We start from the raw sequence: 26,949 nt of genomic DNA, 5'->3' as shown, positions 1-26,949 counted from the left end.
AATCCTCAAATCACCTCCAACAACATCAAAAACACGAATTAGACACGGATTCAAGCCTAATGAACTTTTAAATTTCCACATTCTACATACAACGTCAAAACCTATCAAATCAAGTCCGATTGACCTCAAATTTTGCACACAAGTCATAAATGACACCACGGACCTAGTCAACCTTCCGAAAATCCAATCCGACCCCTATATCAAAAAGTCTACTCCCGGTCAAACTTTCCAAAATTCCAACTTTTGGCAATTCAAGCCTAATTCTACTACGGACCTCCAAAACACAATCCGGACGCGCTCCTAAGTCCAAAATTACCTAACGAAGCTAGCTAAACCATCAAAATCCAAATCCGAGTTCGTTTACACATAATTCAACGTCCGATCAACTTTTCCAACAAGCTTTCAAATAAGAGACTAAGTATCTCATTTCACTCCGAAATCACTCCGGACCCGAACCAACTAACCCGGTAAGTCAAAATACAGCTGTAGAACACAAAAGAAATATAAAATGGGGGAGCGGGGCTACAACTCTCGAAACGACCGGCCGGGTCGTTACATAGTCCAATGTTGCAACATATCATGATTATTTTTAGTTACAAAATAATGTCGTGAAAATTATTTACATATGTCATGACTACTAACATTCATTTGGGCATATTAAAGCCCTTTATACAATAATGATGCATTCATTTGGATGTGTGTTCGCCCTACAAGGATTGTAGTGTCGGGAGCCGATCATGTTACCTCTGGTTTTTGGGGCATGACTTATAATTTGATGGGCTTAATGCGATGATACTTAATCGTTGTTTATTTCTCTGCATCATTTGCTTTACTAGCTGCTTCCCCTCCCCACATTTTTATCCTCTCTGCTGCAATAGAAGCCTGCAATTTTTATAGCACAGAACTCATTGTGTTATAAAACTTTAGATAGATAGTCAAGTCCAATATTTATCTTGGAACTAAGATCAAAAGAGTTGTATAATAAGGTCTAACTAATATACGCTTATAGCGTAAAAAATTTCTATACTACCATGACAATTGAAAGTCAATTAAGAAGAGCAACCTTTAACATCAGACATATATAAAACTAGTTTAACATCATTTACATTATGTGTATATAATTTAATTTCATCATGATATAGTACATGAGCTTAGAAAATAAATAGTGGATGGCAATGTATGGTATTTAACCCATTAGATAATACTATTTTGTATGACACCTAAAAATAATTTTATGAATACCATGTTCTAAATTTATCATTGAAAATAAACTTATTATAATATAATAATGGGAGATTGTTGGGGTGGTGCATGAGTGGATGATGATTGATGACTATAAATAGCAAATTAAAGTTTGTATATATGACGTAATTGAGATGTAAATGAAAATCAACAATGAACATAGGTTTGTTTTCTCCGGGATATGAAAAATATATTTAATTTTTAGACAACAAAATGTTAAAAAAGATTTCGTAACGAGAAGCATTTTGTGGATCAAACTAAGATAATCTTTTTCTAGATTTTAGTAAACAAAGAACTAAGACAATCAAATTATGAGGAATGATAGGTTTAACTTGTGCATATTTGGTATGTAATTTTTTTAAACTTTACCAGTGCATTTTAACATTTTCTAGCAGGTTACCCATGTATATTCATGTTGATAATCCCAGTTACTATGGACGGTTATATGTAATTGTCTCTTAGGTGATTTCAGTGCAAAAGTTAATTAAACACCAAATGGGTTAGTATTTTTTCAAATTACCTCTTTGTTCCAATTGGTTTTGTAAACTATCCAAAATAACGTGAATGTTTGAATCACGGTTCCGGTAATCATTCCATACCAGATACCCTGACATCATGAACAAAAATGAAGATAATATGTTAAATAAAAGGACCACTCAAAATAAAGAAAAAATAATTTAAGTAGGTTTACAAAATGACATGTTACACTTACTTGGACACCCATATTGAGCTTATACCCTAATAATAAACCCAATGGAATACCAAACAAATAGTAACAAGCAATATTGACATAAGCAACCAAAGCTTGCCATCCTGCTCCGATTGCCACACCAGATAGAGCTGGTTGAATATTGTTAACCACCATGCAAAATGCTAGTAATGGTGTTAGCTCAAAAACAAGACGCTTAACTGATTCGGTCTCTGTGAATAAGGAGGGGTATTGCTCTCTAAAAACAAGTAAAACGATCGAGAGGAGAAGGCCAACCAAGAAGGAAGATATTACAACCACCACCACTGAAAATCTGGCAGTTCTTGGATGAGCTGCCCCAAGTTCATTTGAGACTCTCACACTGAAAACTTTTGCATATTTTTTCTCATGTAAGATGTATAACTACTCTTTTTTTATTATTAATATTGTATTGGGTGATACCCTTTTTGCTTGAGCCCGACCGGGTTGGGTCCGGTCCGGGGCAAGTCGGGGCCATCGAACCCGACCTGGATGCAAGGTAGAACGACGGCCACGTCAACAACCGAGGTCGAGTCATTTCGAGACCGTTACAGCTGCATTGCATCCAATAGCTGCCATCACTGCCCATCCCAGTATGTTCATGCTGCAATTCCATAACTTTTAATTCTATAGAAAAATATAAAAACTGGAAGCTAATTACATCATTGTCCAATTTGCAGAGTAAAGTGGAACCCCCTAACCAATAAATAAGAGCGGCTTAACAAAATAGTCGACATAAAGTTAAATATTAACAAGAAAGTAAACTCATTTATTAAAATCAAGTAAATTTAGTCACATATATTTTTGTTTACCCTGGAATCCGGATAACAATTGAATTTATATGGGGTTTTAAGGATCCGTGAACTAAAAGATACAAAAGGTTTGGATTGAGGAAAATAAAAGATAAAGACTCAACAATTGCTGCTAAAGTAAATAATCGCAGAATATAATATTGCTTAGAACAATTGTGCTTGATAGCGTATAAGAATTGAGAGAGATGGTACCGTAGTGTAATGGTTTCCGCTCCTCTCTTTATGGGGTCTTCTCCCCTTTTATACATTCTGATTAAGGGTAAAAATAAGGTAGGTAAATTAATTACATCGTGGATCCCTGTAATTACGCCTTAATGGCCTGAAGTGGTTGAGAAAATCACGTTTGGGCGAGATATCCGGCGACGCTTGGTTATCCGTTACGAGTCCGGCTTCCGACCTTGTGTGTTTCTCCATCCGGTGGTAACTCATATCGAGCTCTGCAACGGTCTCGAAATGACTCGACCTCGGTTGTTGACGTGGCCGTCGTTCTACCTTGCATCCAGGTCGGGTTCGGGAAGGAACATATATAAGAACATCAAGAAAACAATACGGAAAAATACAAGTGAGGTAAATGAGAGACTCTGTTTTAAAAGGCAGAATTGGGACTCGCCCGGGGCTCGCCCCGGGGCGGGGCACTCGTAAAACGCCCTTGGACTTATGTGTGGGGCTTAGTTCCGTGAGACTTACGCCTCGGCCACTGGGGCTTACGCCCCGGAAACGCCTAACGCCCAGCGTCCTGGGCTCGCCTAATAGAACATTATGCAATTCTATGTAACTAACCTTGTAAATTCTCAATTTTGCTTAATGAATCGTTGACTATTCAAAATTACTTTTTTCTTAATCATAAATCATTAAGTTGAGAGTATTTTATGTCATAATTAAAATAAAAATTATTGCACGTTATGCACTAAGACTGCTATGACAGTTAATTTTAAATAAATCTTTCATTTNTCTGGTGCATAATCCCTGATCCGCTTCTCCCTTGTGATCGATATCTTGGTACGTTTCAGTATTGGTACTTGAGGTGCGTCTTCCCCTCCAATTATCATGTTTATGGTGTGCCGGGGTTCCTTCCTATCGGCTGGTCGATCTCGATTTTCGTAATGATTTTTGGCCCGATCACTGAGAAATTCTCGAAGGTAACCTTCATCGAGCAACCGGGCAACTTCCTCCCGCAGTTGCCTGCAATCTTCGGTTCTGTGGCCATGTGTGTTGTGGTACTTACATATTAACTTGGGATCCCTCCTCGATGGATCGGACTGTACGGGTTTGGGCCATCGGGCTTCTTTGATACGTCCGATCGCCGACACCAGGGTAGCCGAATCGACACTGAAATTATATTCAGCTAATCGGGGTGCTTCCTGTCTATCGACGGCTTTCCCGAGGTTGGCCTTCGGTAACGGTCTTCTGTTCCTCTCATAGCTGTGGTCGTTCCTCGTAAATTTAGGCCTCCTATCATCCTGATACGGCCGATATCTTTCCTTGTTCGGTCTTGAATCTTTGTAGTTTTCCCTACGAGGTCGATCGAAATTCCTATGTGTGGATGGTGAATCCGAACTTGCTCCGCTGTGGTCGTCCTCTACCCTTATCTTCGATTGGTACCGGTTATGGATGTCTGCCCACGTAACTGCTGGAAACTCGATCAGACTTTGCTTTAATTGCCTGGATGCGGCTGAGCTGTTGGCGTTCAATCCTTGAGTGAAGGCTTGTACTGCCCAGTCATCCGTGACTGGGGGAAGATCCATCCTCTCCATTTGAAATCGAGACACAAATTCCCGGAGTGTCTCGTTTATGCGCTGTCGGACCTTGAATAGGTCGGATTTCCTTGTTTCTACCCTGATCGCCCCGGCGTGAGCTTTCACGAAGGCATCGGCTAACATGGCGAACGAATCGATGGAATTTGGCGGTAAGTTATGATACCACGTCATTGCCCCCTTGGACAAGGTTTCTCCAAACTTTTTCAACAAAACTGACTCGATTTCATCATCTTCGAGATCGTTTCCCTTAATCGTGCATGTGTATGCTGTCACATGCTCGTTTGGGTCCGAGGTCCCATTATACTTCGGGATATCGGGCATTCTAAATTTCTTAGGGATAGGTTTTGGGGCGGCACTGGATGGGAACGGTTTTTGTACAAACTTTTTAGCGTCAAGGCCTTTCAGGACCGGAGGTGCACCTGGTATTTGGTCGACCCTGGAGTTGTATGTTTCTACTTTTTTATTGTTGGCCTCGATCTTTTCCTCCCCCTTTTCGATTCGTTCGGTCAATTCTTCTAGCCTCCTAAGAACCGCAGAATCAGCATCCGGCCCACCCCGTTCCGGCTGTACCGGGGTCGGATTGATGATTGCAGCTGCACGAGGAGCCTCCTCGGACCTGACAGGCTCCTGGACCCGGCTCTGGAGCTGAGCTATAGCCGATTGCTGGGCTTGCAGCATGTCAAAAATCATTTTAAGGTTGATAGTCTCTTCGCCGACTGCCTGGGCCCTCGAATCGTCCTCTCCCCGGACGCTATGTGATGATCCGGAGGCCTGATCAGTGTTGAGCGCCATCCGGGAATCGGCATCTATCGGGTTTTCGAGCCCGGCCATTCCATTGTTTCCTGTCTGCTGTTCAAGTTCGTTGTTGATTGATTATGCCATTCTATGAGTTGGTAATTTGAATGTAAGATGGACTCTTTTGCAAAGAACCAGTGTACTGTGATGCGTCAAGAAAGAGTATCAAAGAGCTCACTAATATCCTTAGCCCCACGGTGGGCGCCAAACTGTTTACCCTGGAATCCGGATAACAATTGAATTTATATGGGGTTTTTTTAGGATCCGTGAACTAAAAGATACAAAAGGTTTGGATTGAGGAAAATAAAAGATAAAGACTCAACAATTGCTGCTAAAGTAAATAATCGCAGAATATAATATTGCTTAGAACAATTGTGCTTGATAGCGTACAAGAATTGAGAGAGATGGTACCGTAGTGTAATGGTTTCCTCTCCTCTCTTTATGGGGTCTTCTCCCCTTTTATACATTCTGATTAAGGGTAAAAATAAGGTAGGTAAATTAATTACATCGTGGATCCCTGTAGTTACGCCTTAATGGCCTGAAGTGGTTGAGAAAATCACGTTTGGGCGAGATATCCGGCGACGCTTGGTTATCCGTTACGAGTCCGGCTTCCGACCTTGTGTGTTTCTCCATCCGGTGGTAACTCATATCGAGCTCTGCAACGGTCTCGAAATGACTCGACCTCGGTTGTTGACGTGGCCGTCGTTCTACCTTGCATCCAGGTCGGGTTCGATGGCCCCGACTTGCCCCGGACCGGACCCAACCCGGTCGGGCTCAAGTAAAAAGGGTATCACCCAATACAATTTTATCATTTGAAGTCTATTGAAATTATGTGTGATTGATGAACCGTGACAAGACGTGAGTTTGAGACATCCATCGGTGGCTTAAGTTGTTGAAGGATTACAGCGGAACTAACTTATATCATCCAAGAAAGGCGAATATCGTGACAACTGCATTAACTTGGAAGTGTATTGAAGATGATGTGCGACGATAGTTGTTGAGGTAAACACTTGGTCTAGCCGGCATGATAGAATAGATGAACAATGTCTAGCAATGTAAGTGCATGTTTTTGTTGTATAGTCATCCTTAGGTGAGCAGACTAAAGTATATTTACTTGGACTTAGACGGCGGGTTTAGAGCTAGTTTAGAGTGAGGAGTGGTGATATTAACAATGCATCACATAGCTTTTTCTTAAATCATGAAGATAAGAGATAAGAGAAATTGGGAGAAAGGGAGAAGAAAGAGAGAACAAGTTTGGGCTTAAAGGATTCAAGGTATTAATCTCTTTTTCTCTTAATTTAATTGCTATTATTATATACAATTATTGTTGGGATTGAGATATAATTATTGATTGATTTTGTGTTTAAATTGTGTTATTGGCATTTGGATGAGTTGCTATCTTAATGTGATTGATTGGGTTCAATGATTCAACATCATATACATTAATTTATGTATGTTTTGCCTTGATTTTGTGGATTTACACTTACAAAATTATTGGAGGTAATCTGATAGGTGTGTTAAATAAAAATTAATGTAGTTTGAAAGCATTTGACTAAGTTAGAACAAGGAATTAAGCCGAGGAGTTGAATTGCGTAGCTCAAAGTTGAAGTGAGAACATTAAAACATGATAGCTTGTTTTCCTTGCAACAACATGCTATACTTGGTGGTAAGAAAGTTAGATTTGAGGTGGTTGGGAGTGTCAAAATATCAAAAGGAAGTAAATATATAAAGTTTGAAAAATGGGTTGAAATTGGCAAAAACAACGTGTTTAGGCACTATCCCTATTACCCCTGTGCTATCTCAAAGTGGATATTATCCCTTGATGTGGCACAGAGAGTGAAATACACTCTCTTGAATAGAGTGAGAAGCGAACAAATTTTTAATTTTTATTTTATTTTTATAGCATTAATTTTACTAGAATATTATATATATTCCTATTGTTTTCCTTATTCATTATATTCTTTCTTTCTCTCCTTGGACTAGTGGCATGGACTCACCCACCGAGAAATTGTTATACATGGATGCATTATGCATATTTGACGATCGCGACCTCCCGAATTTTAACATCTTCTCAACAAAATAAAACCCATCCCCCATATCCAAAGAAGATATACGGAGAAAAAAAAAGAAGTAAAATATGCATATTCACATATATACCATACTTATTAGAACTAATATCAGGCTCAGTTGCATATGCATGTTACAGAAATAAAATCTAATTTCAAATATAAGTAGCTAAATTTAAAGAGAAGAAATGTTTCAAATAATTTTTGGAAAAAATAAAGAAAAAATTAGTGTACCAAAAAGTAAGAGAGTGAAGCATAGTGAAAGGGAGAGAAAGAGTACGAAAGTGAAACATAGTGAAAAGGACTAGTAATCATTTTAGGGACTATAGCCTTACAAATCCTACATTACAAAATATAGAAGTGTCAATAGTGAATATATTCTTGGATCCAAAGTATACAAATAATATCATCTCAATTCTCATGGAAAACATGCCTAAAGTTAGCTTTCGCTCAGCTAATCTAGGTGGGATCTTTCTCTTCCGTATTTTCATTATTGTGTTCTAGATAGGAGGCCATTTCCAAGCAATAATGAAAGAGCTTTTTTCTTTTAGTTGATTTCGTTGACTGAGTTTGTCCAATTATTACTTCAAATAATAGTATAATACTCCGTCCCTTCCAATTTATGTGAACCTGTTTGACTGGACACGGAGATTAAGAAAAATTGAAAACTTTTGGAATGTATGGTCCTAAACAAGTCAAAAATGGGTCCAGTGTATTTGTGTGGTTATAAAAATATTTTATTAAGGGTAGAATTAGAAGTTTAAGCTAAATTATTTCCAAATTTAAAAAGGGGTCATTCTTTTTGGAAATCATCAAAAAAAGAAATAGGTTCATATAAAGGATATTTACAAGTTACAATTAGGCATTGGCGGAATCTACTTCTTCTCTCTGCATTGTTAAAGTTTATTTTTATCTCTAAGCAATAGCAGTATAAAGCAAGCCTCTTCTGGAAAATGACATTAATTTTTAATTCTTTGTTAAATCAGTATATCTTTGCAGATTATTAATTAAATTACTCCCCGCTAGTAGTGTATTAATATTACTAGATTTTATCTCTAATTACCTTGCACCAAAGGACTAGTGAGGGACTGTCAAATGTTATCCTCAAACAATTCTTAGGCAAACCACCCCAAATACACCTTTGTCGTCTACAATAGCCACTAGTGTAGAATAGTATGAAATAGTTTTAAAGCATCAAAATTTATTATTATGGCCAGACAACAAACATCAAATGAGTAATCCGGCACTCACCAAATGGACAAGGCATCAACAGCGATTTCTGCGTTCTTTAAGTAACCAGCAAAGAGGACCAATGCCATAAAGTACCAAGTTTCCAGGCTGCATAGTAATTATATACCAAATAAATCAGTTCAAGAAAACCATAATTATTATCAGAAACATAAATAGATCACCAATCTACAAAGGTACAAGTATATTTCTTTGAAAATTAGGCTCTATCTTGTTTAAAAATTACCTATTATTGTAAGTCAACTTTAACCTGGTGATGTAAAAGATTTGTAAACAATTAATACGTGGGACTTGAACTCTTTATTTGTCAATGCAATTTTGAGAAATTGATTCTTCAAATATAATAAAACCAAATACTATGCACCACTAAGAGTTAAGAGGCCAAAACAAAATGAAAGAAGATGAAATTTTTGTGGATAACTTACCATAGCATCACAGCTGATGCAAGAGATAACTTAACAAAACCCCATAAATTATGGAAAGCCTTCCATGAGAAACCTGACCACGCTTGTCCACAAGTCCCACTAAATATGTACAGCAGCTGCGCCACCACTATGAACCACCATGATGAGTTCAGTACCACGGCGGCGCCAACAAGTCCCCACCCAAGTTTTAGCATAAATAACCAGCTAAAAAAAGTATGCAGAACCAAAGCTATTGCTGCAATCCATGCCATGACCATAATCTTGCTCTGTGCCTGCAATGCAGATTTTTGACATTGAGAGTGTATTTATATGTGTGTGTGAGAAAATTACTAAAATTCTAGCAAATATTAAATTTTGAACTCGTAATTTCAAAAGTATAATACGTTCAATAACAAGAACTTAAAAATTAAACCATCAAATTGAATCCTGAATCCACCAATACCTGCAAGAACTTGGCGATTGGAAAATTCATGGCATATGCATAAAGTTGAGGAATCATATATAAAGCCATTTTCCCTGCTTCCCGTGATATGTCCTCTGTTTGTCCGATTAATCTCAGAAATGGCGCCGCAAAAATGTACAATAACATTAGAAGTACTGCTGTTGTATTGAGAATAACCCATGACCTTTGCATGTATACTCCTAGCATGTCAATTTGTCCTGCTCCAAATGCTTGTCCACATAGTGTTTCTAACGCACTTCCCATTCCCAACTGTCCAAAATAACAAAAAAAAGGACCAATAAAATTTCAAACAAAAATCAAAATATTCATATTAAAATCAGTAACATGGTTGCTCCGACATATTTGTTGCCAATATGGATTTCTGCTGGAAGATAATATTGAAATTATACACTAAGTACACACAGGATTCTGTTATGGCAGAAGCGCACACGCAGTTCAGGTCTACAAAAATTCTCAAAGGTCCAAAAAAAGGTGAAGTTTATAATCACTCTCTGCCTCCCGAAACATTCTTTTCCACCACTTGTACGTGAAGATGAATGAGTCTGTCCAACAACTAACAGAATCCAATATGAATTGCAAAACAGGAGATCTACTAGTCATTGTTGCCCGGTTTTAACACTAACAAAAATATGCCTCAATCTTAAGCAAGTTGGGATCGGCTATATGATTTTTAAATGACCATGCTGCTCCATGTATATTCATCTTAGACATATTTGGTATTATAAAGATTGATCATAAATGAAGTACTAATTTAAGATAAAATAAAATTTAAAGATTAAAGAGTTTCAAAAATAGAAGTGTCTTCATTTTTAAATTACTAAAGAGGAAATAGTGCCACTTAAAATGTGTCACTTCATTACCATGATACCAAAAGAGAAACCGGCGATGACAGAGTTTTCAACAGAAACAGCAGCAAGCTCAAGAGTTCCAAGATGTCCAGCAAATGTTTGAGTGACAGCACCAAGAGAGTAGCGACAAAGGGAGGCGAAAATAGCTGGACCAGCAAGGTACCATAATTTCTTAGATTCAACAAAAAACTCTCTGAAGAAATCTTGGATTCCAGTGATAGGGGGAATATCAGCCGCATCAGCAACAAAAGAAGATGCAGAAGTTTGTGTGGTGATTTGGGGTTCACAAGGTGAAAGAAGAGGCTGCTTAGAGGAGTCTTCCATTGGAGGACAAAAGAGTATTCTTATTTCCTGATAAGATAATCACTACTAGTAGTGGAATATAAAATTTCCCTTACAGTAAATCATGTGTTTCATTTGTTTGTTCTTTCTCTCTCTTCTTTTCACTTTTTGTTTTGACTTTTTAAAAAAAATGAAAAATATTGCTTCCTCCTATGCTTTGTATTTTGGCATAAAATAGTTTTTGATTTAGAAATCCAATGTAGACGTTAAGCATATTTCTCAAAATATATTCTTTTTCTGGTAAATAACTAATTTTTTTTTAAAGAATTCCTGCGTACCCTTCTTCAGAATAAGTCTGCAAAGAGATAAAAAACAATTTAATCGAATAATTCATATGATTAATATTATTAAATTTTTTCCTAGTATTCCAAAACCTTAAAAAACAAATACAAAAAGGATGGGACCGAGTAATAAATTACTTTCGAGAGTAGGTGAAGAATAATACATTTGAAAGGGCAGAAAAGTTTGAACATACTCTCATTTGTTCTAAGACTAAATTATGTGTGTTCCTGTTACGCCCCGATACTAGGGTGGGATGTGATTGGCACCCGAGCTATCTAACCCATCAAACGAAACTTGTTTTAACTAGCTGAAAGTCCACATTTAACATTTAACATCATATTCAAGAAATTCATAATAAGATAATAATTGTATGAAAATTGAACTTTATTATAAACGTTGACATGTGTGACAACTACATCCACTAACAAAGTCATGAGCATCTAATTGCAAGTTTGAAAATATAAGTCTATGGGCCACTCAATGGGAATAACTAACAATGTTCGAAAAATATGAGAGTATGAGAAGGTTCACTATGGCTGGGAAAAAATCAATGGAGCATGTACTCTGAGTCTACGAAGCCCGCCACTAGTCATGGGTTATGTCACCTACGTACTCGGCGCCTGTCGTGCTATGTGTCAAGCTTAAACGGGCTAAGTATCACCAAAAATATCTAGTAAATCTTGTTTACAACCCTCAAAGGGAAGGAACAAGACTTTTTCGGGATAATAAATTATAATAAAAAAAATAATAAAGTAAGAAGTTTATTCAATTAGCACATAAGTTTGAAAACTGAAACAAGCCATAAATTTTGAGTTAAGCGCTAAAAGTCAACATGGCTAAGATCCTGTATACTGAAAACTCATATCTAACAAACTATGGTACATGTGACTATGGGATGGTCCAACTCCCGGCCTTGCAATTTTTACATTCATGGAGGTTGGTCATTTCCTCCAAACACATAAATTTGAAAACGTAAAGCTGGTATCAAGCTGTAAATATGGGGTAGCTCCCTATAACCATGACTCTCACACTTGGGGATGTTGCCTACTTCTCCCAAAACACATGTGATCACATATATCTAATCTGACATCAAGCTGAATAAATCAAAGCATGGCATAATAGTAATTAAATCAAATAAAGGATTCAATTAATTCTGAGCTAGCTGAGTTATTTTGCAGAAATGAGATAATTTTTATAAATATACCTGTAATCTAACAACGAAGTCATAGCGTTTAAACACTTGAAGGATTTTCCAACAAACGATTTGCATATCTACATTCAAAGTAGTCAGGCAATTTCTATCAAGCATGTTCTTTACATTTATTTTCTTAACATACCTGAAACAACTGCCAATAACCTCTATGAACGGACTCGTGTATTCACTCTCCTCAAAATGTACAATAAACGATTAAAATTATTAACCCAACAACAATCTCAACCTATCTTCCTAAATTTAGGGGTTTTTCTTAGACATAAATGGTTTCACTTTAATTTTATCCATGAACTGTTACTCCTCGTACTTCTGTGATGTCGTATGTTGTGTAAATGACTTTCTAAGCATGGTGTAAATGAGTTTAAATTCATCGTATGACTATGTATGATTTTTGGATATAGAATATAAAGTTTGGAAAAAATCTAATTTAAGTTGCGGAAAAAACGACTAATTAAGGATTTGTCTTATGATGAAGCTTTTTAAGAAATTAATTTCGTGTGTTATATGAGGTCTTTTGGGGATATATCACATACCAAATTGAAGGTCTTGGAATTTAATTTTCAATTATCTTGACTGTTCATTCATACGACATCTGGAAGAAGAGATATGAATATCGAAAGAAGGGCCGGTGAAGCACACATGTGGTTGACTTTTCAACCTTACTATAAATAGAAGACTTAGTCTTCTTTTTCCTCATTTTCCAACAAATTTACGCACAATCAGAGCTTCCATATCTCTCCAAGTAGTTCCTTAGGGTTTTGAAGCATGCCCGTCATCTGCAACTCAAAATCAAGAAGCGAATACATCAATGCGATCCTTACGACATAGGTAAAACTCTGTTGTCCTCCTTTCTCCTTATAACTCAACTTTTGGAAAGAGATTCATGTCTAACAAATATTTTCACCTTTGAATTTTAGCTTTACAAGCATGATAAAGAGTGTGTATCAAAGGGAAAAAGGTTAGGTAGCAAGAATTGATTCATTAACATCCTCCGGTGCGAGCACTGCTCGGAGCTCGTTCAAAGCTCTTGTGAACTCTGACGCACTGGATTTGGGAGTTCTGTTGTTCTCTCTTTATCGCTGCTAATTAAACCACTGCTAAGACTAAGTCTGTCTCCTTTATTTGCTCGTTTAATTTACAACTAGTTATTGCTCTTTTCCTTTGCAATTATATTCCTTTTGTTTATGCGTATGATCTAAGTCCTTGAACAAACATGGTTTAGTTTTTCTTGCAACCTGAACTCTAATGTTATGTTATATGTTCTACTGTTTGGTTTGCCTCAATGACTTTTTTTTCCCCTACAATTCTATGTCTTTTAGTGCTGCCTAAGTCCAAGACTTCTAAATGAGTAGCATGTTCTTTCTATGTGCAATCGATTGGAATAAGTTATGCCCTCTTATGTGTTGTATTAACTCTGAGTTTGTATACTTGTCATCTACCATGATCCTATACATTTCTTTAGACTTTTAGAGCCTTCTCGTAATGACTTATGTATGTCTAGAATTTCAATATGTTTAAGTCTTTCATGTTTGAACTAAGTAATTGCTTGTAAATTATTTTGGACCATGCCTACCAGTTTGCCTAGTTGGTTAACACTTAATTGAGATCATGTCTTCCTTAGATTTCCATATTGAAACATTCATGTAGAAGTTCTACTTGAATCAGTTCATGATCATTCCTCCTAAGACTCATGTGCTAAGGCTTCACTGCCAGAATTGTTCTTCCATAGTTTGCCTTAATTATGTGACTTCACTCGTACCAAAATTATCCAAATATCAAAATCCCAACCAAGTCTCAAAACATAGTTGAAGAACTTCCATCCTTCTTTCCCAAATTTCTCACCCAATTCCTTAATTTAATGATGAAATCAACAATAGATTAATGAAATACAACAAAAAACGAGTTAGGAATCATTACCCCAAAGTTCTCTCTGAAAAATTCTTGAATTATCACCTTAATCCGAGCTCTCAAAGTCCCAAAATTGAAATGGGAATAAACCCTCGATTTTGCCCTTTTTCTGCCAGTGATCTCGCTTCTGCGAGGAGTCCACTTCATCTGCGGTCCCGCACCTGCGGAACGACCATCGCATGTGCAGATATCACTTAAGTCCACAAAAGTCACTTTTGCGAACCAAGGCACGCACCTGCGGGCCCGCTTCTGCGGATATCCTTCCGCATCTGTGACCCTGCCCAGGCCGCCCATTTTCGCTCCTGCGATCCTTCCTTCGCATCTGCGGCTGTGCAGGTGCGGATCCCTTCTTGCACCTGTGCCCATAGACCAACTTGACCAAAATCGCGTCTACTCTCTATCTCTCGCACGTGCGAGTCGGCACCTGCGGTCTACCCTCCGCAGGTGCGAAAACACTAGAAACCAGCAAAACTCATCAGTTGCCTAAGTCCAAATTTCAATCCGTTACGCATCCAAAACACACCCGAGGCCACCGAGACCTCAACCAAACATACCAACAAGTCCTAAAATACCATACAAACTTAGTCGAGCCCTCAACTCACATCAAACAATACTAAAATCACAAATCACCCTCCAATTCAAACTTAAAGAACTTAAGACTTCAAATTTCTACAACTGATGCCAAAACCTATCAAACCATGTCCGAATGACCTAAAATTTTGCACACAAGTCATATTCAACATTGCGTACCTACTCCAACTTCCGAAATCAGAATCCGACCCCAATATAAAAAATTCCACTACCGGTCCAAATCTCCAAAAATTCGACTTTCGCCATTTCAAGCATAAATAAGGTGCGGACCTCCATAACACAATTTGGACACGTCCCTAAGTCCAAAATCACCCAATGGAGCTAACAGAATCGACAGAACTCCATTCTGGAATAGTCTTCACACAGTTCCGAGTATGGTTCAATTCTAAGACTTAAGCCTCCGTTTAGGGACTAAGTGTCTCAAAACACTCCAAAAACCAAAACGAAACCTCCCGTCAAGTCACAATAGCAAAAATAGATACGAGTGAAGTAGTAAATAAGGGTTCGGGCTATAACTCTCAAAACGACTGGCCGGCTCGTTACATCCTCCCCCTCTTAAAACAATCGTTCATCCTCGAACAAGCATAGAGACATACCTGGAGTGGTGAAAAGATGAGAATAACGGCTGCGCATATCCTGCTCGGTCTCCCAAGTCGCCTCCTCGACGACTGACCCCTCCACTGAACCTTCACTGAAGCAATATTCTTTGACCTCAACTTTCGAACCTGCCTGTCCAAAATAGCCACTGGCTCCTCAACATAAGATAGATCCTTGTCCAACTGGATTGAGCTGAGATCCAACACGTGAGACAAATCACCATGATACTTTCGGAGCATAAAAACATAGAATACCGGATGAATTCCTTCTAGACTGGGAGGTAAGTGTCACGCCCCAAACCTTGGGAGGCGCGACCGGCGCTCAATAGAGTGAACCGACCGAGCAAGCTTTCTTGGACACTCTCTACCCAACTCACTATGATCAAGAAACCATGCTTTCATTTAATTAGATGATAGGAAGGATCGTACCTATAACATTGCTAGTTCATTTTATATTACAAACCTCAAACCATAGTTAAGTTTCCAAAATGTCATACAGTTACAGTTTAAAGGAACAAGAGTTTAGAATCACAACACAGTTCATTGACCTATCCAACACCTCTAAATAACCCACACAAACGTCTACGGAGCCTCTAAAGATACAAAATACAGTTATGATAATGCCGGCAACAAGGCCCCGGCTATACCTCCAAAGTGGTAATTTATAACAAAAGATATACTGCATAACCCCTGGAAGAAGAGGGGCTCACCAAGATTGCTAAGAGGAGGATGCTTCGCTACCTACGATCGGCACTATCGCTATGGAACCACCTACATCCATTCAAAGAGGATCAACGTTCACTCATTAGCAACCTTATGCAACTTCAGCTTTTCACATCATGAAACATATCAACAGCCCCAGATTTGGCTAACTCCTTAAATTTCCAAAATTTTTGCCAGAGTTTCCGTTGTAACTAGGCCTATCCACCTGCTAGAGAGCCCCCGAAACATATCCTAACAGCATATACACAATCCATTGACATGACATAACTCGTAACGACACCAACCATGGCCCCATAGGCGGCATATAACCAAAACGGAACAGTTTACATAGACTAGCCAAGAGATACAAAGTTCATAGGAACCAAATTCATAGGAGCTATTACATGTCTATACAAACAAATGCGGGTACTTCTTTTTTATTTCTTCCTTGGCTTCCAAAGTGGCTTCCTCAACCTGCTGGTTCCGCCATAACACTTTCACGGAGGCAATTTCCTTGTTTCTCAACTTTCGGACTTGCCTGTCAAGAATGGCAACTGGAATTTCTTCATATGACAATTCTTCATTAACCTCAATTGTTTCAACTGGCACAATAGTGGACGGATCCCCCACTACCTTCTTCAACATAGACACATGGAAGACTGGGTGTACCAATGACATCTCGGGTGGCAGCTCGAGCTTGTATGCCACCTGACCGATCCTCTGAATGATTATGTACGGTCCGACATACCTCGGACCCAATTTTCCTTTCTTTCCAAACCGCATGATACCCGTTATGGGGGAAACCTTCAAAAATACCCAATCATCTTCTTTGAACTCCAAATCTCTGCGACGAATGTCTGAATAAGACTTTTGGCGACTCTGAGCAGTTTTCAACCTTTCCTTAATAATCTTGACTTTCTCCATAGCCTGATACACAAGGTCCGGCCCTATCAATTCAGCTTCTCCAACCTCGAACCACCCAATGGGAGACTTGCATCTTCTACCATACAACGCCTCAAATGGTGCCATCTGGATACTAGCATGGAAGCTGTTGTTATAAGCAAACTCTATGAGTGGCAAATGATCATCCCGGCTACCTTTGAAATCAAGAACACAAGCACGCAACATGTCCTCAAGCGTCTGAATAGTCCGCTCCGCTTGCCCGTCGGTCAGAGGATGAAAAGTTGTACTAAGATTTACCTGCGTACCCAAGTCTTGCTTAAATTTCTTCCGAAAATTGGCCATGAACTAAGCCCCTCGATCCGAAATGATTGAAACTAGAGTGCCATGCAATCTGACTATTTCTTTGATATACGACTGAGCATACAGTTCAGTTGTGTCGGTAGATTTGACTGGCAAGAAGTGCGCTGATTTCGTGAGTCGATCCACAATTACCCAAATTGAGTTGAACTTGCGCGGAGTGCGCGGTAACCCTACCATAAAATCCATGTTGATCATTTCCCATTTCCACATTGGAATTTCTATGCTTTGAGCCAATCCACCGGGCCTTTGATGTTCGACTTTCACTTGCTGACAGTTCGAACATTTTGCCACAAAGTCCGCCACATCCCTTTTCATGTTGTTCCACCAATAAACTTTCTTTAGATCATGATATATTTTTGTAGAACCTGGGTGCACGGAATACCTGGAAGTGTGAGCCTCTGCCATGATCCTTTCCCGAAGACCGTCAATATCCGGAACACATAGGTGGCCTTGGTACCGTAGGGTACCATCATCAATGCCAAAGGAAAAAGCTGTGGTCTTGTATTTATGAATCCCCTCTTTCAGTTGTGCTAACAATGGATTATTGAATTGCTTCTCTTTCACTTCCGCCACAAGCGATGATTCAACCCTATTCTGCACGATTACTCCCCCTTCGCTAGAGTCCGCAAGACGAACTCCCAAACTAGCCAACTGGTGAACCTCCCTAGCCAACGCCCTCTGATACGCCGTCAAATCATGAGCCAAACTTCCCATAGATTTCCGACTAAGAGCATCCGCCACAATATTGGCCTTCCCCGGGTGATAGAGAATATCAATGTCATAGTCCTTGAGTAACTCGAGCCATCTCCTCTGTCTCAGATTCAACTCCTTTTGTTTGAAAATATATTGAAGGCTCTTGTGGTCCGTAAATACATCCACATGGACCCCATACAAATAATGTCGCAGTGTTACATCCCGTACCTTAGCATTAGGATGTGCCATAGTAAATGCACATGAGTTCGAAGAGATTATGTCTATTAGGAGGTTATAGAGGGTTTAAGACATTATTATTATGAGACCCCAATTTTTTTTATTTTCTTAGTCTTTTCTATATTTGGTGCGTGATGGAAGAGATGCTGATGAGTCCATTCTTCTAGCATTTTCTTATACTAGTCTTAGGGTACGCTCGTTGCGCGTGTATCTCGTCTTAATAAGTACACTATTTTAAAAATTACGTTAATATTACATTAACGAATAGTCTTTGAACTACAAAATAGTTACATAAAAAAAAGTAAGTTCTTCAAAATGATGATTCTTACTCATATTTAGCTAACTCAATAAAGAAAAATAATGATACTAAAAAGTCCTCAATTATCTTGGTCTATATCTTCAACTAAAAATTTGTTTTATTTTTATATTTCATTACTATTTTACAAGTTTTCATATTTTTTTTTTGTAAAGAAAGAACACATAAACTCTTGAAGATTTAAGAGTTTTTTCCAATATTTTTTGAATGATATATATTCTTAAGTTCATTCTATAAGACACAAACAATGTCAACTAATTAACAATTTTTTTTTCTCTAGAGCAAACTTCTTTTTGTTTGGTATTAGGAAAGCAAAAAAAATAGAGGAATGACAACAACAAAAAAGGCCTTCGTATCGAAAAAGCTTAGATTTGCATATGATAAAGCTAAACAATAGACTTCAAATAGAAAAATAAATAAAAAAGCCACCCCTCCTTGTCAATGAGATCAAGTCTTATATCCAATTGAAGAAATTATTAAAGTGCAAACATATTCTAGAGCCGATATTAATTATTAATGATTTTATATTTTAAGATTGTAATCTTTTGGTAGCATTCATATTCCTAGCATCTCCAATAATGATGTCAATTTTTTTTCTTATGTCAGCCATACACACTATCAATTGTACTACTTTGTTATATATTTCTCTATAAAGTTTGATTGCTCTATTTTTAGATATTTCAAGTCCATTGTTTCTAATTTCATGTAAATGCTTTTTTCACATAATTTTTTCATAAACAGCAATTACACGCTCACGAAAAATAAATTTGTTAAACACGTATATATGTTTAAAATACAAATAAAATACTTATTAAAAAATTACAAGAATATCTATTCCGGTTATATAAGCTTGAACATCTATTTAAAATTTAAATTACAAACTTGAATTGATAGCTATGTAGAACTGCAAGAACTTTATTATCAACAAAACTTGAAGAACGTCTTATTTGCAAAACTTCAAGATATAATTTAGACGTTAAAAAATTTACCTCAAAGCACAAGCAAAATTACTTACTCTGACTTCAAGCTATCAAGAATTTATGATGATAAATATAAAATATAGCTTCTTTTATAGAAGTTTTAACTCCTTTTTCTATAAAAATTTAGTTTCAAAATTCTAATTGAACAAGTTGACCTACAAACAAATCGGTAGATGAAATCAGTGACCACCAAAAAAAACAAAATAAAGTGTTCATGGAAAATAAAAATTGGATATTAACCGCTTTTTTTTTTTACACTCCGTAATTTATTGATATTAAAGAATAAGTTTCCTACTTATTATCTATTCTTTTTTCCTTTTTTTCAACATTCTTTTTTCCTTTTCAACCTACAAAATTTGACTTTTTTAAAAGGGACATTAATTATTGAGTTTTCTACTGATTGTCTTGTTCTTTTTTCTTTATAAATTACGAAAATTTTGACTTTCGTAGTTATATCTTATTCTTTTAGCCTTTTTCCTTCGAAAATATTGATTTTCCCTGCAAGCTATCAAAGGACCAACTTTTACCTTCTCTGTCATTAGGGATATTAATTGAGAAGAAGTGTCCTACTTTCTAGTCTTTTATTCTTCCTTTTTTTATCTTATGGAAATTCTCTTCAAGAAAATATTTTATTTGTATAGACAATTTTATCAACCATATAATACAGTTAATAATAAATAATATATGAATTAATTAAATGATTAAAGTGATATTATAGAAAATAATCATTTTTTCAAGAGTAAAACGCAAATTATTTATTTTTTGAATTAATAACAAATATATATGAATTATTTTCAATAGATTAGAAAAAGAATAAATTACTGTAGCTCATTGTATAATCAAATTACATGATTATACTAAGAAAATGAGTTCTGCAAAAGAAAAAGAAAAAAAAAACACTACTAAACCTAAAACTTTTTAACAAAAAGAAAAAGAGCTCGTCAAAGACTCTTAAACAAAACATTTTACAAAAAAAGATAATTATATGATTTTCCATATCAAAGTCCTAAATATGAGGCAATTGATTAAATGATTGTCCCTACATATTAAAAGAATAATTACTGATTATTCCTACATATTAGAAAAATAACTAAAATTACTATTTTGTCCAATGTAAAATGTATTCTTAAAGGGTAAAAAAGGCGAACGACATTTCGCTAAGGGCCTTCGTGCTTTTAATATAGTATGTATATATATATAGATAGATATAAATACTTTTTTTCGTGATTCTATTGAACTTTTTAAATACTTTCTTCATCCCTTTTGCAACCTAGATTTTTTTGTAATTATGCAGTAGGTTTATAATTTCATATAAGTGTGTAATTTTCATCATATGAACCTCTAGGATCAGATATGTAATTTACTATAAGAGCAAGGGGTTTTGCGAGTGATCTGTACCTTACTTTGCCAATTTCACTTTGGTATTTTTGGCCTTTGCCAATTTGGCAAACCATGATTCTATTTTTACATTGTACAGGAACTCGTGATTAATTGTGTTCTCACCCTTTCTTTATATAATACGATACCGTCATATATTATGTTAGTGTTGTATTTTCTATTAAGTAAAGTATTTTGGTAAAAGAATTTATAAATATAATTTCTGATAGTCATCATTATTACTATTTTCGGATATGATAAATTATACACCTAATATGAGAAAGTTTATAAGATTTTTTTTATTGTAAAGATAGAAATTATTTTCTCACAAGAAAATAAGGTTGTCTTTTTACCATTTTACGAATTAAGCGCACTAATATTTTACTCTTTATATGAGATTAGGAAAATTATAAGTTGAGAAAATATATGTATTTTTACTTGGATGTTTTATTGAAATAATAGTATATGTATTTATTTTATATGGTACCACATGAACATGATAGTAGGATGTATAAAGTGTATTAAAAATAATAATAAGTAGAATTTTAGGTAATTTGAGAACAATTCTTAATTATGCGGGTAATTGGTTCATTACCAGGTAACGGGACATTATCTAATCTATATTATATTAATAGCACGAACGCCCTTAGCAAAATGTCGTTCGCCTTTTTTACCCTTTAAAACTAGAATTCAGACTAGACAAAATAGTCTTTTAAATATTATCCTAATATTTAAAAATATTTATTTAATTATCTCCCTAATATTTAGGAATAGACATTTAATTGTTTTCCTTATATTTACGAATAATTATTTAATTATTTTCCTAATATATAGGGATTCGAAATTAATTAAAATTTTAGCCATTAAATCACTCCTTATTCAAACTATATACAAAACTTCTATAATCGAAGAATTTAAAATAAAGAAAAAATTTAGCTTTATAAATTCTTTCCTTTTTAAATTCATTACTTCTAACACCAAGATTTAAGCAATAACTCTAAGCTAAATATTAAAAACGATTTTACTTAAATATTCTCTTACCAAATATTTGGAAGTTTGACCCTAGATGTCGTATCAATTTAAAATCTAAGAACTAAAATAAATTTAATTTAGGGAATTTATTTAATGACAAGTAAATGAAGGGTGGACAGTACTTTAGAATGGAAAAGAATGGGTTTTCTTTACATAATTTTCTATTATATTTCGATTAAATTAAGTAATATGATATCTTATTCATTAAAAGCAAACTGAAAATTATTATTCTTAATTTCTTATTGATTATACAAAGTTAAACCAAGATATTATCATAGTTGAATAGCAGTGAATAGTAATATATTTTTAATTATTTTCTTACTTTCATATTAAATTAAAATTAAGAAATACAAATTATGAGGAATAATTGGGGTCATTAGTTATTTTCCTGAGTAAAATATATGAATAATTGGGTCATTACTTATTTTCTTAATATTAAGAACTTTTAAATCTATATCTATATTATATTAAAAATACAAAAGCCCTTAGCAAAATGTCGTTCGACTTTTTTACCCTTTAAAACTAGAATTCAGACTAGATAAAATAGTCTTTTAAATATTATCCTAATATTTAAAAATATTTATTTAATTATCTCCCTAATATTTAGGAATAGAAATTTAATTGTTTCCCTTATATTTATGAATAATCATTTAGTTATTTTCCTAATATTTAGGGATTCGAAATTATTTAAAATTTTTAGATATTAAATCACTCAATTTCCACCCTTCTTTTCCAAATTTCTCACCCAATTTCCTTAATTTAGATATTATTTAAAATTTTAGATAGTTGAAGAACTTCCACCCTTCTTTTCCAAATTTCTCACCCAATTTTCTTAATTTAATGATGAAATCAATTATGGATTAATGGAATACAACAAAAAACGAGTTAGGAATTATTACCCCAAAGTTCTCTATGAAAAATCCTTGAATTATCGCCTTTATCCGAGCTCTCAAAGTCCCAAAATTGAAAATGGGAATAAACCCTCGATTAGGCCCTTTTTTTGCTAGTGATCTCGCTTCTGCGAGGGGTCCACCGCATCTGCGGTCCCGCACCTACGGAACGACATCGTAGGTGCAGATATCACCTAAGTCCCACAAATGTCGATTCTGCGAACCATGGCACGCACCTGCGGGCCCGCTTCTACGGATGTCCTTTCACATCTGTGACCCTGTCCAGGTCGCCCATTCTCGCTCCTGCGATCCTTCCTCCGCATGCGCGGCTCCCTTCTCGCACCTGCGCCTATAGACCAACTTGACCAAAATCGCACCTGCGCTCTATCTCCCGCACGTGCGAGTCCGCACCTGCGGTCTCCCCTCCGCAGGTGCGAAAACTCCAGAAACCAGCAAAACTCAGCAATTGCCTAAGTCCAAATTTCAATCCGTTAAGCATCTGAAACACACCTGAGGCCTCCGGGACATCAACAAAACATACCAACAAGTCCTAAAATACCATACAAACTTAGTCGAGCCCTCAAATTACATCAAACAATACTAAAATCACAAATCACCCTCACACTCTAACTTAAAGAACTTGATACTTCAAATTTCTACAACCGATGCCAAAACCTATCAAACCACCTCCGAATGACCTCAAATTTTGCACACAAGTCATATTCAACATTGCGGACCTACTCCAACTTCCATAATCAGAATCCGACCCCGATATCAAAAATTCTACTACCGATCCAAATCTCCAAAAATTCGACTTTTGCCATTTCAAGCCTAAATAAGCTACGGACCTCCAAAACACAACCCAGACACGCCCCTAAATCCAAAATCACCCAATGGAGCTAACGGAATTGACGGAACTCCATTCCGGAGTCGTCTTCACACAGTTTCGACTAGGGTCCAATCCTAAGACTTAAGCCTCCGTTTAGGGACTAAGTGTCCCAAATCACTCCATAAACCAAAACGAAACCTCCCGTCAAGTCACAATAGCAGAAATAGATATGGGGAAAGCAGTAAATAGGGGTTCGGGCTATAACTCTCAAAGCGACCGGCCGGGCCGTTACATGTACGCACTCGTCACCTTGCGTACACGGCCTCCACATGTCACAATTATCACAACAATACCAAATCCTAAGGTAAATTTCCTCCACACAAGGTTAGTCAAGTCACTTATCTCAAGCCACACTAAATCAATCAATTAGAAGGACTTTCCCTTGATATTCTGACTCCGAACGACTCGAATCTAGCCAAAACAATTTTATACTATAAATATAACTATAGGAAACGAATTTAAATAATGAAATAATAATCTTAGTTAAAAATCAAAGAATCGCCCCAAATAGTCGACCAGGGTCCGTGTCTTGAAACCCGATCAAAATTATAAAATCCGAGCACCCATTCGATATCGAGTCCAACTATACTAGAATTACACAAATCGACGTCAAATTCGCCTTTCAAAACTCAAAAATTTAGTCTAAGAACTTCTAGACTTTTTCCCAATTTTCCCATCCCATATCCCTAATTACATGATAATCAATGATAGATTGGTGGAATTTAATCAAAAACAAGTTAAGAACTCTTACCCCAACAATCCCTCTGAAAATCCCTCGAAAATTCTCCTTAAACCGAGCTCTCAAAGTCCAATTTGTGCAATAAGAAAATAAACCCTCATTTTGAAATTTAAATCTGCTGCCTAGTGATTCCTTCATCGCAAACGTGGAAATTGCCTCGTGTTCGCGATGCACAAAATTACACAGCTTCCAAAATCCTCTTCGCGTACGCGAGACTCCCCACGCGAACGTGATGGCCAAAACTCTCAAGCTTCATGAGAAGCTTCACTCGTGAATGCGTAGAACAACCGCGTGAGGTCTCCCCAGCCCGCCTTTCCTCTTCGCGAATGCGGCTCCTTGTCGGCGATCGCCGTGCATAAAAATCCTGACCTCTTAGAAAATGCGTGGCCTTCTTCGCGAACGCGAAGGGTAAATCTCCAGCCATCCCTGAAGATTCTACACAAATGCGGGAACACCTTCGCGAACGCGTATAAGAAAACCTAAAGCACCAGATTTAGCAATCTTAAATGTTTCGAAATTCGCCGAACATGGTCCTATTCACCCCCGAGGCCCCCGTGACCTCAACCAAATATACCAACAAATCCTAAAACACGATACGAACTTATTCGAGGCCTCAAATCACATCACACAACGTCAAAAACATTAATCGCACCCCAATTCAAACCTAATGAACTTATTGACTTTTAACTTCTACATTCGATTCTGAACCATATCAAATCAAGTCCGATTGATCTCAAATTTTGCGCAAAAGTTATAAATGACATTATGGACCTACTCCAACTTAAGAAAACTGACCCTGATATCAAAAAGTCTATTCCCGGTCAAACTTTCCAAAATCTTCCAACTTTCCAACTTTCGCCAATTAATGGCGAAATGACCTACGGACCTCCAAATAAACATCCTGACATGCTCCTAAGACCAAAATTACCCTACCGAGCTATTGGAACCGTCAAAACTCAATTCTATAGTCTTCTTCACCAAGTAAAACTACGGTCAACTCCTACGGCTTAAACTTCCCGCTTAGGGACTGTGTCCCATTTCACTCCGAAACTCACCCCAAACCAAAACCAAACATCTCGGCATGTCTCATAACTATAATATGACACAGGGGAGGTAATAAATAGAGGATCGGGGATAATACACTCAAAATAACCGGCTGGATCGTTACATCCTCCCCCTCTTAAAACAAACGTCCGTCCTCGAACGAGTATAGAGACATACCTGAAGTGGTGAAAAGATGAGGATAACGGCTATGCATATCATGCTCGGTCTCCCAAGTTGCCTCCTCGACTTGCTGGCTCCTCCACTGAACCTTAACTTAAGGAATGTTTTTTGACCTCAACTTTCGAAGCTGCCTATCCAAAATGGCCACCAGCTCCTCAACATAAGACAAATCCTTGTCCAACTGAATTGATCTGAAGTCTAACACATGAGATGGATCGCGGTGATATATCCGGAGCATAGAAACATGGAAAACTGGATGAACTACACCTAGACTAGGTGGTAGTGCAAGTCTGTAGGCCACATTTCCAACCCTCTCAAGAATCTCAAAAGATTCGATATACCTAGGGCTTAGCTTGCCCTTCCTCCCAAACCTCATAACACCCTTCATGGGCGAAACCTGGAGCAAGACCCACTCCCCAACCATGAATTCATTGTTGCGAACCTTCCGATCCACATAAGTCTTCTCTCTAGATTGGATTGTACGTAGTCCATCCTGAATCAATTTAACCTTTTCCAAAGCATCCTTAACCATGTCTGTACCCAATAGCCTAGCCTCACCCGGATCAAACCAAACCTCTGGAGACCGGCACCGCCTACTATACAAAGCCTCATACGGGGCCATCTTAATGCTTGACTGATAATTATTGTTGTAGGAAAACTCTACAAGTGGCAAGAATTGATCCCAAGAACCTCCAAACTCCATCATACACGCATGAAGCATATCCTCCAATATCTAAATAGTGCGCTCGGACTGTCCATCCATCTAAGGGTGAAATGTTGTACTTAACTCCACCCGCGTGCCCAACTCATGCTGTACGATCCTCCAGAACCGTGATCTAAACAGGGCCAAGAACCTCTATTTCCCCTTTAGGACAGACTTGGAAATCATTACAACCTCACTAGATCTAAACTTTACTCTATTATTTTCTCATTCTATACTATGTTCTTGGCCGACTAAAAGCCAAGGCCATTAAGTTTTTGGGTTTTGCTTCTCATTGTCGATTTAGAACACTGTAGTTTTTTGTTCTTTTTTTGCATTTCTCGTTTAACTAGTGAGTTACTCAATTCTTGCACTTTCATCCTTATGTGTTCTCATCTCTGAATCTCTGGCTTAACATGTTCCTGGTTTACTTTTAAGCATCACTATGCTAACTCTTGCATCTACTCACTCTTGATGCTACTAGTTCTAAGATTATTTGTGCCTAATGGATAATCTGAGCTTCTTTAAGGACTATTCAGTTAGTGTATTGACTCTTGAATGCTTATGAACATGTTCATAAATCCCCCCCCCC

The 26,949-nt window shown here is 37.0% G+C and overlaps 1 protein-coding gene across 1 annotated transcript; it reads right to left on the bottom strand.

Annotated features, from left to right (window-relative positions):
• Nucleotides 1–529: 529 nt before the first annotated feature.
• Nucleotides 530–10,766, bottom strand: LOC109236805 (protein DETOXIFICATION 29-like). The gene is made up of 8 exons (XM_019403034.1): nucleotides 10,396–10,766; nucleotides 9,515–9,784; nucleotides 9,073–9,344; nucleotides 8,651–8,737; nucleotides 2,516–2,573; nucleotides 1,955–2,335; nucleotides 1,763–1,849; nucleotides 530–882 (listed from the first exon to the last, which is right to left on the bottom strand). Exons 1-8 carry the CDS (start codon nucleotides 10,705–10,707, stop codon nucleotides 808–810), a joined length of 1,542 nt encoding a protein of 513 aa, XP_019258579.1. The 5' UTR covers nucleotides 10,708–10,766; the 3' UTR covers nucleotides 530–807.
• Nucleotides 10,767–26,949: the final 16,183 nt, after the last annotated feature.

The sequence above is a fragment of the Nicotiana attenuata genome, unplaced genomic scaffold (assembly GCF_001879085.1).
Source record: "Nicotiana attenuata strain UT unplaced genomic scaffold, NIATTr2, whole genome shotgun sequence".
Classification (NCBI taxonomy): Eukaryota; Viridiplantae; Streptophyta; class Magnoliopsida; order Solanales; family Solanaceae; genus Nicotiana; species Nicotiana attenuata.
The sequence above is the reverse complement of the archived record's forward strand: the minus strand, read 5'-3'. Positions and strand labels throughout refer to the sequence as shown.